Source organism: Pipistrellus kuhlii, unplaced genomic scaffold (genome assembly GCF_014108245.1).
Source record: "Pipistrellus kuhlii isolate mPipKuh1 unplaced genomic scaffold, mPipKuh1.p scaffold_m20_p_8, whole genome shotgun sequence".
Lineage (NCBI taxonomy): Eukaryota > Metazoa > Chordata > Mammalia > Chiroptera > Vespertilionidae > Pipistrellus > Pipistrellus kuhlii.
In genome coordinates, this window is record NW_023425584.1 from 11,719,532 (window position 1) to 11,734,493 (window position 14,962).

Genomic DNA, 14,962 nt, shown 5'->3' on the forward strand with positions numbered 1-14,962 from the left:
TGTCACAAGATCAGGGAAGGGCAGTTAGGGGCGATCGGGCCAGCAGGGGAGCAGTTAGGTGCCAATCAGGCCAGCAGGGGAGCTGTTAGGGGGTGATCAGGCAGGCATGCAAGTGGTTAGGAGCCAGCAATCCCGGATTGTGAGAAGGATTTCCGACTGCCTGTGGGATCAGGGCTAAACCAGCAGCCAGACATCACCTGAGGGGTCCCAGATTGGAGAGGGTGCGGGCTAGGCTGAGGAACACACACCCCCACACATACACACAGTGCATGGATTTCATGCACTGGGCCTCTAGTTCCATAATACAAGTGTAATTCCCCTATCTGACCAAACTCTCTCTGGTCTCCTTGTGTCCAAATCCTGCCTCCAGCCAGCCCAGGCCTCTCCCAGTCCAGCTCACAGCCTCTGCAATCAGCACATCTTCCTGCGTGTGAACCACCACTTGGTAGCTGGATTTTGCACCAGTTACTTAACCAATCAGAGCTCGGGTTTCCAGCTATTAAAATGAGTGCCCATACCCACACCCCATGGTGTTGCTGAGATTCAATGAGACATGCACGTGAAGCACAATCCTGGCATGAAGTACATGCTCACTAAATGTCAGAGGGTAGTGGTGACACCCACAATCTTCCCCCCACCAACCCTTCCTGTCCCAGGTTCATTTAAAGAGGTTTCTGTAAATATGCACTGACTGAATCAGAGTCAGGTTTCTCGGGCCCAGCTTACCACATTCACCATGCTGAGTGCCCTGAAGACATCATCTCAGCGAAATGGACATTTCCTAAATAGAGAAAGCAGCAAATGAATGACTGCGAAGGCAGGAGGCTCCCTCTAGTGGCACAGTTTATGTTATCTCGGGAAGAAAAGTGGGTTCTGGAAATAGAAAGCCAAGAAAGAACTTGGTGTAATTTTCAAGGAGAAAGACCAAACCAGGTGTGCAACTGAGGCAGCAGCAGTGAGGCCTGAAAGATACAGTGGAAACTTACTGTCGCCTCAGTGGACCAGCTGCTATGCCTCTATTACTTGATTTTACCCCCCAGGAAGCGGCTTGCTCAAAGTCAGGTAGAGCTGAGACATGAACACAAAGTTAACAACTACAAATCCGGAAATCTCTCCCCTCAGGGACAGTAAACCCCTTCAGAGTAAGAACTGGGGCTTACACGTTTTACAGTGTTCACAGTACTTAGCACAGGGTTATGCATATACTATTATATATACATATATATATATATATATATATATTATTGGATGAAACCAATTATTTAATGAAATAATCAACACTTATAAAATTATAACCGTGCCCAGCACTGTGAAAAATGCTAATAACACATTTCATTTGTTGCTCACAATAAGTATATGAGGTAGCCTAGTTTACAGATAAGGATGTTAAGTTTCAGAGAGGTTAGGTAACATCCTAAAATATAAAGCCTGGCCCTTCCAGCATGGCTCAGTGGTTGAGCATCTACCTGTGAACCAAGAGGTCATGGTTCGATTCCCAGTCAGGGCACATGCTCAGGTTGCAGGCTTGGTCCCCAGTGGCAGGCATACCGATCAATGATTCTATCATCATGGATGTTTCTCTCTCCCTCTCCCTTCCTCTCTGAAATAAAAATATATATATATATTTTTTAAAAACAAACAAAAAACAAAAACAACGTAAAGCCTGGGTCTACCCCTAGCACACCTCATCCACTCAATCACGAGTTCTCAAACTGTTTGGTCTCAGGGTTCCTTTACACTCTTAAAGCTTACTAAGGACCACAAACAGCTGCTAATACATATCGATAGTTAGTTATTAGAAATTAAAATGAGCCCCAGGAGGTTTGGCTGAAGGGATAGAGCATCAGCCCAAAACTGAAGGGTCCTGGGTTCAATTCCAGGAAGGGTATGTACCTCCATTGTAGGCACAATCCTGGTCACGGTGGGTGCAAGAGGCAATCAATCAATGTGTCTCTCTCACATCAATGTTTCCTTTTTCTCTCTCCCCTTCCCTTCCACTCTTTCTAAAAATCAATAGAAAAATACTATCAGGTGAAGATTAATTTAAAAAAAAAAATTAAAATGGGAATTTAAAAAATATTTAAACATTGCAGTAACAACCCTTTCTAATTTTAATATAGTTAACATGTTCATAAAAAATAACTCTTTTCCCAAATAACATTCTAGTGAGAAGACTGATGTTGTTTTACATTTTTGCAGATTTTTTTAATATCTGGCTTAAAAAGACAGCTGGATTCTCATCTTCACGTCTGCATTCAATCTGCTGGGAAATCACATTTCACACAGCTTCTACGAAACTCCAGGATGCTTGTGTGAGAGAAGGGTGTGAAAATGGCAAATAACCTTCGAACTACTGTTGAAACCGTCTTGTCCTCACACACCCTGAAAGGGTGTTGAGGAACCCGGAGTCTCCAGCCACCCCTGGGGAAGCACTGCGCTGTCACGCTGTCTACAGGGCAAATGAAAAGCAAGTGCATCCACATGAAACCTTCCTAGTGGCTCCTCAAAACGCTGCTTCTTGCTCTTTTCCTCCATTCTTGTTCTTCTCCTGGCAACTGCATGTCTTCTCAGCCACCTTTTCCTTCCTCCGTGCCCTGATGCAGCCTGTCGGGGCAGTGGTGAACCTGGAGACAGACTCCCAGGAGCAATGAAAGGGGCTCTGTCTTAACCCTGGATGCCTCTCTCTAAAGACCAAGGAGCATAAACTACTAATTCTCAATTGTTATTCCCTTCCAAGTAAAAGAACGGAAAAACCCTCGCTTAATTTCACCCAGGCTAAGAAACCTGGTATTGGGAAGGGATACTCCCATGATGTTCCATTAAAATAAATAAATGTGTCATTCATAGCAGTATCCTAAAATACAGTCACATACACACCGAGAGGAAACCCTGGCTCCCCGGCTGGCATCCCTGCTCGTCACCAACCCTCCCCTGGTCTCTCATCCCCATCCCCAACAGGGATCCTCACAGCTGCTTCCAGACCGTGCTCCCTCTCTCAGCCCTAAAACCCCGGCTGGAGTCTCAGGTCATCTGACTGCACCTCCCATTGACGGTCTCACTGCGAACAACCAGGGCACTCATTCCCTTTCCTCCTTTAAGAGTTTGGCTCTAGTACTGCACATAAAAAAAGTTAAAACAGGGACTCCTTTGGGGGTCTAGAACAGATTAATTTAACTTTCATTCTTCTTAATGGGAAAAAATGATTCAGCTTTCGAACAAACTGCTCCTCTAACAGCCTTCCAGAACAAATTAAGTTTGAGAACCAAGGTTCCACTGTAGTGCTGAAAGTGATTCGCTTAAGGCTAGCAGCGGGTGGTTCGATGAATTTAAGAAAACAAGTGCTTGTTTATAGACTGAACAGTACATTCGACATGTTTTGTATATAAGAAGGATTTAAAACAGGGAATCATTTGGGGGTATAGAACAAATTCAGCTCACATTATTTCTGATGGGAAAAAATGATTTGGCTTTTGAACAAATCATTTCTTGAATAAATTAAGTTCAAGAAGTGAGGTTCCACTGTAAAAAGAACAAGCCATAACGAATGCCTAGCAATAGATACTTAATGAGTTTGAAGTGGCTTTTCTAATTAAGAAATCTAATAATTGTCACTAATTAATGGCCACAAAAAGACAATACACATTAAGGGGTATAAGTTTCAAGGAAAATAGTGACAACTTCTAAAATAAGCTGTTAAAACAAACCAAAGGGTTTTAAGGTAAATTTTCAAATCAGACAATCTTCTATTGTCATATTATAGACTCTTGGCTATGAACACTTGTACAAGTTTTTACACCATTTTAAGCAAATTACAAATAACAACCGCAATAGTAAGAAGAGTCTGTTAAAGAATGTCTTTATTAATACAAATTATTAATACATACAAACTATAAGCACTAAGAAACTTAGATCTCTAAGTCATAGCAAACAGGTGGCAATTCAACATCCAGTGTTGGCAGAAGGCTTGAGGGAGACTGGAACGGATCTAGAAAACAGGAATTTCTTAGACAATACCTGCAAACTGCCTTGACTCATTGTCCATGTCAACATGGACATTAGTTGTCACTTCTAATCATCAACTGTTTTTCCCTTTGTCCAGTGAATCTCTATGTCCACCCCACCTACACATATACACACTCATTTCCTGGAATGTGGTTGTGGTCCCAGAATTAACCAATATTAGGAAATGATTCTTAGAAGTTCCTGAAACTATCGTTCTTATTAGAGATCCAAGTAAGAGCCAACAATATGGCTAATAAAAATGTATGAAACAATGTAAGTGTCTAAGTTAACACACAGAAAATGTACTGACGGCTACTGACTGCCAGTTTGAACCACGTCCGCAAACCTGGTGCAGTGAGGAGGTTTTGCCATTCCTTGGTATTGCACAGGTGTCTTGATCCTTCCCAGGTAACTTGGAATTCTCATTCCAAGCAAGTTTATTATACTTCAACTTACAACCTAAGAAATTATATGTGAAGTTCAACCTTATTTGGCTATATCTAAGGCTCTCCAGATTCCAGAATGACTTGATTTTACCTGGGCATTTGGAACTAAACAGCAATACCAACGGAGAAGGGTTTTCAATATTCTGAAACCTTACCCTGAAGTCTGAAGGACAGAAATGTCTTGTGGACTAACCCCCCACATCACTCTGTCCCCACGGTAATGCAAGTGTCATGACACAAACTGTCTGCGGCCCTTCTAGGAGGGTCCTTGCTCACTTACCAGACTCCCAGGGCAGAGAAGGAGCCTTGAGGGGTGAAGGGGGGCCCAGGTGTAACAGCTTTTCAAGTTTCCTCTCCTCGTCGAGGATCATGAGAGGCACTCCACTCAAGGGGAGCTGTGCGATCTGGTGTTCTTCAGGCAGGTCGAAGCTCTCAAAATCTGCCACAAAGAGAGAGGATTTCATCAGGACAGAAAGTCTCAGCGCGAACAGTGGACTTCTGGGAGTCTGAGGCCCTTTCAGCGGGTCCACAAGGTCAAAGCCACTTTTCTAATAACATGGACACCTTTCCCCCATGGCGCTGACACTTGCAATTGATGGCACAAAAGCAATGGCAGATAAAAATCACTGTGCCTTAGCGTGGACCCAGGCAGGGGCCAGACACTGTATTTAGTAACCCTACTACTCCTCTCTACCATTCACCTGCAGCAAAAAGTGCCAGCTTCACACATCTCTTTACCACATGCAGTAAAAAGTATTAATTTTCTTAGCTTTCGATCTTTGAGGTCATGTCTTTTTAATATTTTGTAAGATAAAATGAGACGTATGTCAGGAACCATCTGCTGCCAACTGAAGTACGATGGTGATCTCAAAGAAAAAGGATTTGGGCAATAGTTGCTTTGCAAGCTAAACTAGAGGCCTTTTTCCAAACACCAGTTAGTCAAAAGAACACGTAAAAGATAAAGTGGTTACTTGGAGATGGGTGTTTGTTGCACATTTTCTTAGAAGAATGAAAAGAATCTATCCCTTTGAGGAAAACAGTATTTGTTGCCAATGATTAAAATTCACTATTTCAAGCCGAAACCAGTTTGGCTCAGTGGATAGAGCCTCAGTCTGAGGACTGAAAGGTCCCAAGTTCGATTCCGGTCAAGGGCATGTACATTGGTTCAGGCACATCCCCAGGAGGGGGTGTGCAGGAGGTGGTTGGTCAATGTTTCTCTCTCATCAATGTTTCTGACTCTCTATCCCTCTCTCTTCCCCTCTGTAAAAAATCAATAAAATATATTTTAAAAATGAATTCACAATTTCAAGAAGAAAAAAAACAGAATTTTGGAAAACTTATCTGTGATCATGAACTTGACAGCTTCCTCATACTTAAGATTTTTCTGATGTGATGACTGGTGATATTAATGAACGTGCTTTTAAAATTGTATAAAGAAGCTGCCTTTGGATAATCTACATTTTTCAATAAAACCAATATTCCTAGGTGAGCAATGTGTGATGAATGTTAGGATAAAAGATACTTTGAAGTGCAAAACAGACCAATGAATTTTACTGTCAGAGTATCAAATGTTCATTGATATGGTTTCCGGTTTCACATTGCATCTATGTGTTCAGAAAAAGCCACCAATTAAAAGAAAACTATCTATACTGTTCTGAAAGGACTATTTTAAATGCTTCTCCCTTTCCTAACTATTTATCTGCATGAGGCCAGATTTTCTTCAAATACTGCAACCTAAACAGATGCAACAGATTGAATGCAAACATCAGATAAGAATCCAGCTATCTTATATTAAGTCAAATTAAGCAAGCTTTCAAAATATAAAACCATAATATATACATATTATGAAACCATACCAGTCTTCTCAACAAGTTTTTGTTTGTTTGTTTGTAAAAGTTATTTTATTTTTTTCAAGTTATTTATGTTAATATGTTTATTGACTAGTCAACAGAGCCAAATATCAATAGTACAACGATTGAAATCTCTTTTGAGAGCCAAATTTTTTTAAACAAACTTCTTCTAACGCCACTTCTTCAAAATAGACTCGCCCAAGCCGTGGTATTTTGTGAAAGAGACACACTCAAGGGGCCAAAGAGCCGCATGTGGCCCGAGAGCCACAGTTTGCCGACCACAGCAAAAAAAAAAAAAAAAAAAAAAAGGCTAAAGAATTTTTGTAATACCAAAAGATACTACCGAGAGGATTGAAGGGAAAGAACTTTTCTATTTCTGGATAGGTGTCATCTGAGGCAGGAACAGAGCCTTTTGCTTTAACAGTCTTCTCGGTCACCTACGGCAAGCCAAGAAAACATGAGTTAGCGAGAGGGCTTCTTCAAGATGTGTGAAGCCTTCACCACATTTTAAGTTTTTTCATTTCCATGCTGACTCCTAAGAATCATAATCCTAAAGATTATGTTCTCATGATTACACACAAATACAATTCAACAATTCTAGTAGCGTGGCTCAGGCGTTACATTTGAGATTTAAGTCAGCCCTAAGTCATCAAGAATTTAGAGCGTTAAGTAATTAACTCAAATCACTCAACCTACCGGAGAAGGAAAGGGGCCTGAGTCAGCCGGAATAGAAGCTAATCCTAAAAGCCATTTTTGGCTTCTGGAAGTGTGATTTTCCACGTGTCTCCATCAGTCTTATCTTAATTAGTTGTTTTTTTCCTAATACACATTAAACAAAACAACTATCCAAGTAAGGTGTTCATCCACACATCCAACTTATTTCCTCAGCCAGGTTCTCTCAGTCTGGGATGCACTGACCTGCAACTCTGGCTCACACACAAACACAGGTCAGCATGGTAGGTAGCAAATTGTCTCCTAAGGAGCTGGTGCTCCTCTGGGAGGTGGGGAAGAGGATGGCGGCACCTGAGCTATTCTATTAATGTGACCCCTTGCAAAGTCAGTACTGACACGTGTAAGTAGATACAGACATTCCTCATTTTATCACCGTTTGCTTTGTTGAACTTCATACTGTTTTGGTGGACTTCCAAAATGGTTTTTTTGTTTGTTTGTTTTTTTTTACACAAACTGAAGCTCTCTCCACCTTTAAAACGACAACTCGCTTTATGGTGATACTTGCCTTATTATGGTGGCCTAGAACCCAATTATTATTATATTTTATAAAGTTTTACATATGTCTCTTTTTTCTCCCATGGACCTCTCCCCGCCTGCTCCCACCCCTGGAACCCAATCTTTTTTTTTTTTTTTTTTTTTTTTTTTTTTAGTATATACTTTATTGATTTTTTACAGAGAGGAAGGGAGAGAGATAGCTAGAAACATCGATGAGAGAGAGTCATCGATCAGCTGCCTCTCGTACGCCTCCTTCCAGGGATGTGTCCGCAACCAAGGTACATGCCCTTGACCGGAATCGAACCCAAGATTCTTCAGTCCGCAGACTGATGCTCTATCCACTGAGCCAAACCGGTTTTGGCTAGAACCCAATCTTTGAGCTCTCTGAGCTATGCCTATACTACCAACAAATCTGCTTCACGATATCAGTTAAGGGCAGGTGAGGCAAAAATATTCACCTGCTGCTGCAGGCTGCTGATCTCAAGGCACAGAGGAAGTCCACCAAAATAGTATGATTCTCTTCTACCAATCTGTTTGCCAGCCTATATTTAACCTACTCACTGGGAAGAAAGCCAGAGAAAATAGCTAGTCATTCTAAGAGCCAAAAGTGCTGAAGTGCTTAAACAGTGTCATTATAGACAGCACTTACCGTTTTAGAAGAGAAGGCTGTCTGTTTCTCTCTGACAGGTGCATTAGTCTTTGCTGACTTTTCTGTAGCTCTGTTGACAGTTCCCAAAGCCTTTCTGGGAGCCTTCCGCAAGGCTGGAGGAGCATCAAACATTTTGCCAACATGTGGTGTTGAAACCTTAGATCTCCCATCTAACGCTTTGACTGCTTTAAAAAAAAAAAAAAAAAAAAGTACCATAAGATTATTCAGGCAAGCCCTAGCTGGTTTGGCTCAGTGAATAGAGCATCAGCCTGCGGATTAAAGGGTCCCGGGTTCAATTCCAGTCAAGGGCACAAGCCAGGGTTGCAGGCTTAATCCCCAGTAGGGGGCGTGCAGGAGGCAGCTGATCAATGATCCTCTTTCATCATGGATGTTTCCATCTCTCTCTCCTTCTCCCTTCCTCTATGAAATCAATAAAAATATTATTTTTTTTTTAAAGATTCAGGCTACCTAAGTGTCCGTCAGCAGATGATTGGATCCAAAAACTATGGTACATCTACACAATGGAATACTATGCTGCCATAAAAAAGAAGGAATTCTCATCATTTGCAGCAACCTGGATGGAATTGGAGAACATCATGCTGAGTGAAAAAAGCCAATAAAGAAAGAGAAACACCACATGACCTCACTCATTTGTGGATAATAAAGAGCATTATAAACTGATGAACCAAAAGATAGATATAGAGACAGTATATCAACAAGTAGACTGTCAAATTACAGCAGGGAGGGGAGGAAGATCTAGGGGAGATAATAGATCAACCGAAGGACTTTTATACATGCATATAAGTACAACCAATGGACACAAAACTCTGGGGAGGGAGGGGATGTGTGGGAAGGAGGGAGGGAGGCAAAAAAAAAATCAATAAAAAAAAAAAAGATAAGGAATGCAAGGGGAGGAATAGGTTTTAAAGGAGAATAATAATTTCAATTTTGGAATATCTGTGAAAATAGTGAAATTATAGAACTTCATGAGCTCTGTTATTTGGGAAATAACTTCAAATTTCTGACATTAAATTCCCTCTTATTGTCACTGTTAAATCATGTTGTCATGTTACTTTTCTATTAAGTATGATTTAACTTTAATTTCCAATGCAACTATGTTTATATTAAAGTGAATCTATAGTCAAAAAAAAAAAAAAAAAAAAAAGATTCAGGCTATACATATCTGTACAACCAGAAGGCTGTGTATAAACTTGGCCCAATTCTCACTGCAACTCAACCCCCATATTTGACAGTGGCATGGCCATTGTCAATCTCTTTCCAGTATTGAACATGAAAGAGAGACTCATAACAAGCATGTTGTAACAGGAGTACAGGTATACCCCTGACATATTGCGGGTTCGGTGACAAATCAAAACAATAAAGCAGGTACCGCAATAAAGTGAGTCATAAGCCTTTTGTTGGTAGAGGGTCTTGCCTAACATTTGTAAAAAATGCAACATCTTGCCCTAGCCGGTTTAGCTCAGTGAATAGAGTGTCAGCCTGCAGACTGAAAGGTCCCGGATTCAATTCCGGTCAAGGGCATGTACCTTGGTTGCGGGCACATCCCCAGTGGGACATGTGCAGGAGGCAGCTGATCAATGTTTCCCTCCCATCGATGTTTCTAGTTTTCTGTACCTCTCCCTTCCTCTCTGTAAAAAAAATCAATAAAATATATATTTTTTTAAATGCAACATCTGCGAAGTGCAATAACTAAAAGGAGGCATGCCTATATCCAGCAAACTTGACTCCAGTTGCCTACGCTGTTCACTTATGCCTCCCTGGGCTCAGACCATACTGATCCACAAAACCTGTGCATGATTGCAGCCTGGATACTTACAAGGCCGGGACCCCAGCTTCAGCCGGTCCTTCGGAGTCGCACGGGGGCCTAGTTCTCCGTTTTCCTTATCCACAAAGATCACAGTAGCCATTCTGAATTAACTAGGGGGGTGAAACACACATTAGATCCTGGGGAAGCAGAGGGAACCTAAGAGGTAGCACCGACCAAACTTCCCACGCAAAAAAGGCAAGAGCTAAGCAGAGGGAGAAGCGCGAGCTTGAGCCAACGGGCACGTCGTCCAGCTCTTAGCTCTTGGAGGCCGCGTAAGAGGCTCCCCATTCCAGAAGAGCTGGCGGTTCGGGGCCGGCAGGAACCCTGGGACTCAGGAGAACCGAGCCGGCGAGGGTCGCCATGCAGTCAAGGCCGCCAGCCAGGCTGGACGCTATAACGACCCCGGGAAGTCCCAGCCCCAACCCCAACCCAGCTCCTGGCCCTCGCCCCGCCCCACCCTGCCCCGACTCCCCGGAACCCGGTCCCCAAGTGCCTTTTTCTTCGCCAGACCAATCCCCCCATTCCCCCGGGGCCCGCCGACCTCTCACGACCTCTCCGTTCACCCACGTTAGCATCCACAGCCAAAATCTCCCACGGCTCAGCCTCCAGCCGGCGCGCCCGGCCCGGCGTTTGAACCACAACTCGCATTCCTATTGGTTCATCCGCCCAGGAGGCGGGACCGGAGTGGGTGGAGACTTCCAGGAAGAACCAATAGGAAGAACATACGTTCCTTAGGCTCCGCCCCGAAAGCTTTTCCCCTAAGATTACAGCTTGTTCCTAAGGGAAGGCAAAAAGAAATCAGACCTCGTGACACCTTAATAATGGACTTTTAGGTGTGTTTTTTACTAACGGAAGGGGGAGAATATGGTCACCAATTACAAATAATTATGACGATTATTGTGATATTAAGATATAGAGTTTTCTTTTGTTTTGTTTTGTTTTGTTTTTTCTGGAACAGTGAAGGGGCCAAGACGTTTTTAAATGAAAGGATTGTGAGATTCAAAAAGTCAAGGCGAAGTGGCAGCTGAACTATTTTCCTAAAGTCTTCAACTAATCAACTATTTGTGCAGAGAGTAAATAGACCAGATCAAATCCAAAAAGAAGAGGTATCCTGGAGAAAAGGCATGATAGTCTTCAGGAAAATAACTAAGGGAAAATGGGTACATAACAGTTGTATTTCAATTAGAGATGTGAAAAAATACATAGTCAGGTGGGAAAACAACCCATTAGGTCTAAAGAACACTAGCAGAGCAGAATTAAAAATTAAGAAAAAATGTAAGTACCAATAGATCAAACAGCAATATTTGAGTCATTCTGTTATGCTTGTGATTAAGAATGGACTGATTATTCCCTCACTGAAGGCCTTTCCTCAATATTTCAGGCTAGGATGCTGTTTCTAATACTGCAACAGAAATCTCTGGCTTAAAAACAAAATAATGATTGATCCTAATAAATACATAATTCCTTTAAAATTCTATAATTTAGGGGACTCTTCCCCTTCCACAAGGGAGTCTGTACTTGTTCTTCAATAAATCTCCATCTTTGCTATAAAAAAAAATTCTATAACTTAATAGGGACTGTCATAGATATGGTTCTCAATATACGTCAGCTCATCAGCTCTGGCATTTCAAGGGCCAAAATTGACCTCGAAATGATTCATTCACTAAACAAATAATTATTGAATGTTGTTTAATACATTAAGAAGAAAGGATCGATTGGTAACCTATGTACACATATAATATCTTAATAAAAAATTAATGTTGGTTGTGGGCACATCCCCGGTGGGGGGTGTGCAGGAGGCGGCTGGTCAATGTTTCTCTCTCATCGACGTTTCTGGCTCTCTATCTCTCTCCCTTCCCTCTCTGTAAAAAATCAATAAAATATATTTTTTAAATGATGTATAAAAATATATAAAATAATAAATAATTAAAAAAAAGAAGAAGAAAGAATCTTAGCTCTAGCCAGTTTGGCTCAGTGAATAGAGCCTCGGCCTGCAGACTAAAGGGTCCTGAGTTTGATTCCAATCAAGGGCACATGCCCAGGTTATAGGCTCAATCCCCAGTAGGGGGCGTGCAGGAAGCAGCCAATTAATGATTCTTTCTCATCAATGATGTTTCTCTCTCCCTCTCCCTTTCTCTCTGAAATCAATAAAAGCATATTTTTAAACCATGCATACTTTTATTAACCCCTCCCCTGTCTGTTTTCTTTTAAATCCCCATCCCTTCCCTTATTTTCTCTCTGCATCACTTTCTATAATACATATCTCAGCTCCATATTATATCAACGACACATGGAAGTGTTGATTTATGAAACCAAATCCGTACAACACCTACAACATCCAAGTGGGCATTCTTTCTCCCAAGGTTTTCGGTTGCAAGGTTTATTCTGTATTTTCCTAGGGTAAGTCTTCCCCTTACAACAGGAAGCCCTGTCTCCCAAGGCCATTCAGTAACTGAAAATGCCATAACCATCTCCTCCTAGCACATGTGTCAAACACAAGGCCCGCGGGCCAAATCCATCCCGCCAGGCCTTGCAATGTGGCCCGCACCGCGCTGTCATCACTGCACTCCGCTGCGTTTCCATCACAATGACAGTTTATGACTGTTCAGTAAACCATTCGGCCCGCGATTTAGGCTGGATTTTAGATTTTGGCCCCTTCTCTTATTGAGTTCGACACCCCTATAGAGATCACTGTTTTCTTACTAATGAGCCACAGTCCCACTTTGTTATTCCTAACTATTAGTGGGATATCCAATCGACACCTCCCTCCCCTCATAAGGGTATTTACATCCTAATCAACCCTAGATTAATCCTGATTAACAAACAGCGACCCCCCAGAACTGTTTCCTTAAACCCGCCTCAGAATCAGTCCTCCAGGGAGAAACCCAAACCTCACAAAAGATTCTCTCTTATCTAGCACATTCTATGATAAGAATGTGCAGGAGGCGACTGGTCTCTGGGAGATGAGCTCCCTGGCTTGTGCCTGGTGATTTGAACTTTTTTTTTTAATATATTTTTATTGATTTTGTACAGTGAGGAAGAGAGAGAGACAGAGAGTTAGAAACATCGATGAGAGAGTCATCGATCAGCCGCCTCTTGCACACCCCCTACTGGGGATATGCCCGCAACCAAGGTACATGCCCTTGACTGGAATCGAACCTGGGGCCTTTCAGTCCCCAAGCCGACGCTCTATCCATTGAGCCAAACTGGTTTTGGCATGGTGATTTGAACTTAATAGACCTCAACTCTTCCAAGTAAATTCCAGTACAATGTTTTAAGAAGATAAAAAACAAGTGTGGGTGCTTTGTAGCCTACTCACTTTCAGGCTATTCTCTGACACTTCCCATTCTGTCATCTATTGCCCTGTAGAATCAAAACATTCCTAAACTCTAGACACTGCAAATTCTCAAAAACAATGACATTGTAAAGAGTTATCTTATTTAGGTAAGAATGATAACTATTTTCACTTTTATATTTTAAAGGACTATAGATTATTAGGGGGGGAAATTTTTAAAGGTGATCAGAACAGATGGGACAAAAAAAATTAAAAATTCAACTGAGTAAACTTGGAGATCTAATTGACTTTATTAAATGATTTGTGAATTGGGAGGCATCCCATCTAACAACTTCAATAGCATTGGGGAGGTTTTTTATAGGATGAAGGATGAAGCAAGGAGATATTAACAAAAAGGGGGGTGAGGGTTGGAGACCAGCACATCTTTTTTTTTTTTTTTTTTTTTAAGGGGGAAAGGGATGCTGTTGAAAGAAAGGGGAGGATTTTTAATCAGGCAGATGGACTCTTCATTTTGTGCGGGTCGTGGACCAAGAGGGCCCTTGTGACAAATAACCTTACAGGTGCTTGAGAAAGGAAGAATGTCTAGGCTGCTACTGGAACTTGATCAGTAACCAAGGGAACACAGAAAATTCCTAACCAAGCCACATATACTTTCCAATAGTATCCATTAAAAAGAAAAATGGCTGTAGAAGGCAGTGACTGTTCTTTCTACATCCTGATAAAAATATAAACATAATTGCTTCCAGAACCCTTCCCATGGTTCCAAATTCCAGGTGCTTAATGACCCTACCTTATCTGTCTATCCTCTCCACCTGATGTAAAGCCATTAATCCTTGACTTTGTGTAATTAACTAAAACAGCTGATGCACAGCTATATTTTTCTTTGTTCACCCTTCTCCCGGCCTATATAAATATCCTTGTGTCCAAATAAATATCTTTTCCTAAATCTGTAAAAGTTCAAGTCTTCTTTTCCTTGATATACTTGATGAAAAATTCCAGACTGCAAGATTAGATTATATTTTTGAGAGAGGTTGAAACTGCTGTTAAATCCATTTGGAGGGAGGAGTAGAGGCCTGGGGAATGGAAGATAAGGCTAAAGAACTCCAGATAATGGGTTGAAAGCTTCCAATTCTTAAATATATCCTCATAGGGAAGACAAACGTCAAGTTGAAGAGGGAACTGGGAACAGGGACCTTGAAGGAAGCCGCTATCCTGAGCCTCAGACATGGGTCCAGTCAGACCAAGACTCTGCCTTCAGTGTTTTGTTTTGTTTTTAATATATCTTATTATTTTAGAGAGGAAGAGATAGAAATATCAAGGATAAGAGAGAATCATTGATTGACTGCCTCCTGCACGCCCCCTACTGGAGATGGAGTCTGCAACCCAGGTATGTTGCCCTTGGCTGGAATCAAACCTGGGACGGTTCAGTCCGCAGTCGGTTGCTCTATCCATTGAGACAAACCAGCTAGGGCAATTGTAAAATATTATGTCAGATTTTAAAGACTTTTTTTTTTTTCCTAACGGCGAAATGGTTCGCTGGATATATTGAGTTAAAAGACTGAAAAGTAATCTTACCTGTTTCTATTGTCTTGATATGGATACTGGGATGTTTAAAATGACACTTAGGGCTGGCATGATATTTCTTTTGGGCGATGTTGCATTGGA

The 14,962-nt window shown here is 41.7% G+C and overlaps 1 protein-coding gene and 1 long non-coding RNA gene across 10 annotated transcripts in view; one reads left to right on the forward strand and one right to left on the reverse strand.

The window, feature by feature from the left end:
* Positions 1-275: 275 nt before the first annotated feature.
* Positions 276-14,962, forward strand: part of LOC123651751 — a 30,131-nt gene continuing 15,444 nt past the window's right edge. Inside the window, exon 1 of the long non-coding RNA XR_006740638.1 lies at positions 276-294. This is a non-coding gene — a long non-coding RNA (uncharacterized LOC123651751). The remainder of the gene's footprint in view (positions 295-14,962) is intronic.
* PTTG1 (PTTG1 regulator of sister chromatid separation, securin) lies at positions 3,845-10,713 on the reverse strand. Of its 9 annotated transcripts, none has more exons than XM_045576374.1 (6): positions 10,570-10,713; positions 10,012-10,112; positions 8,175-8,356; positions 6,642-6,735; positions 4,729-4,887; positions 3,845-3,985 (listed from the first exon to the last, which is right to left on the reverse strand). In XM_045576374.1, the coding sequence occupies exons 2-6, from the start codon at positions 10,100-10,102 to the stop codon at positions 3,906-3,908; spliced, it is 606 nt and encodes a 201-aa protein (XP_045432330.1). In that variant the 5' UTR covers positions 10,103-10,112; positions 10,570-10,713; the 3' UTR covers positions 3,845-3,905. The 9 variants fall into 9 exon arrangements, with proteins under 9 accessions (XP_045432330.1, XP_036279472.1, XP_045432329.1 ...); XM_036423579.2 differs by having other exon boundaries at positions 8,175-8,359; positions 10,570-10,712; XM_045576373.1 differs by having other exon boundaries at positions 10,544-10,666.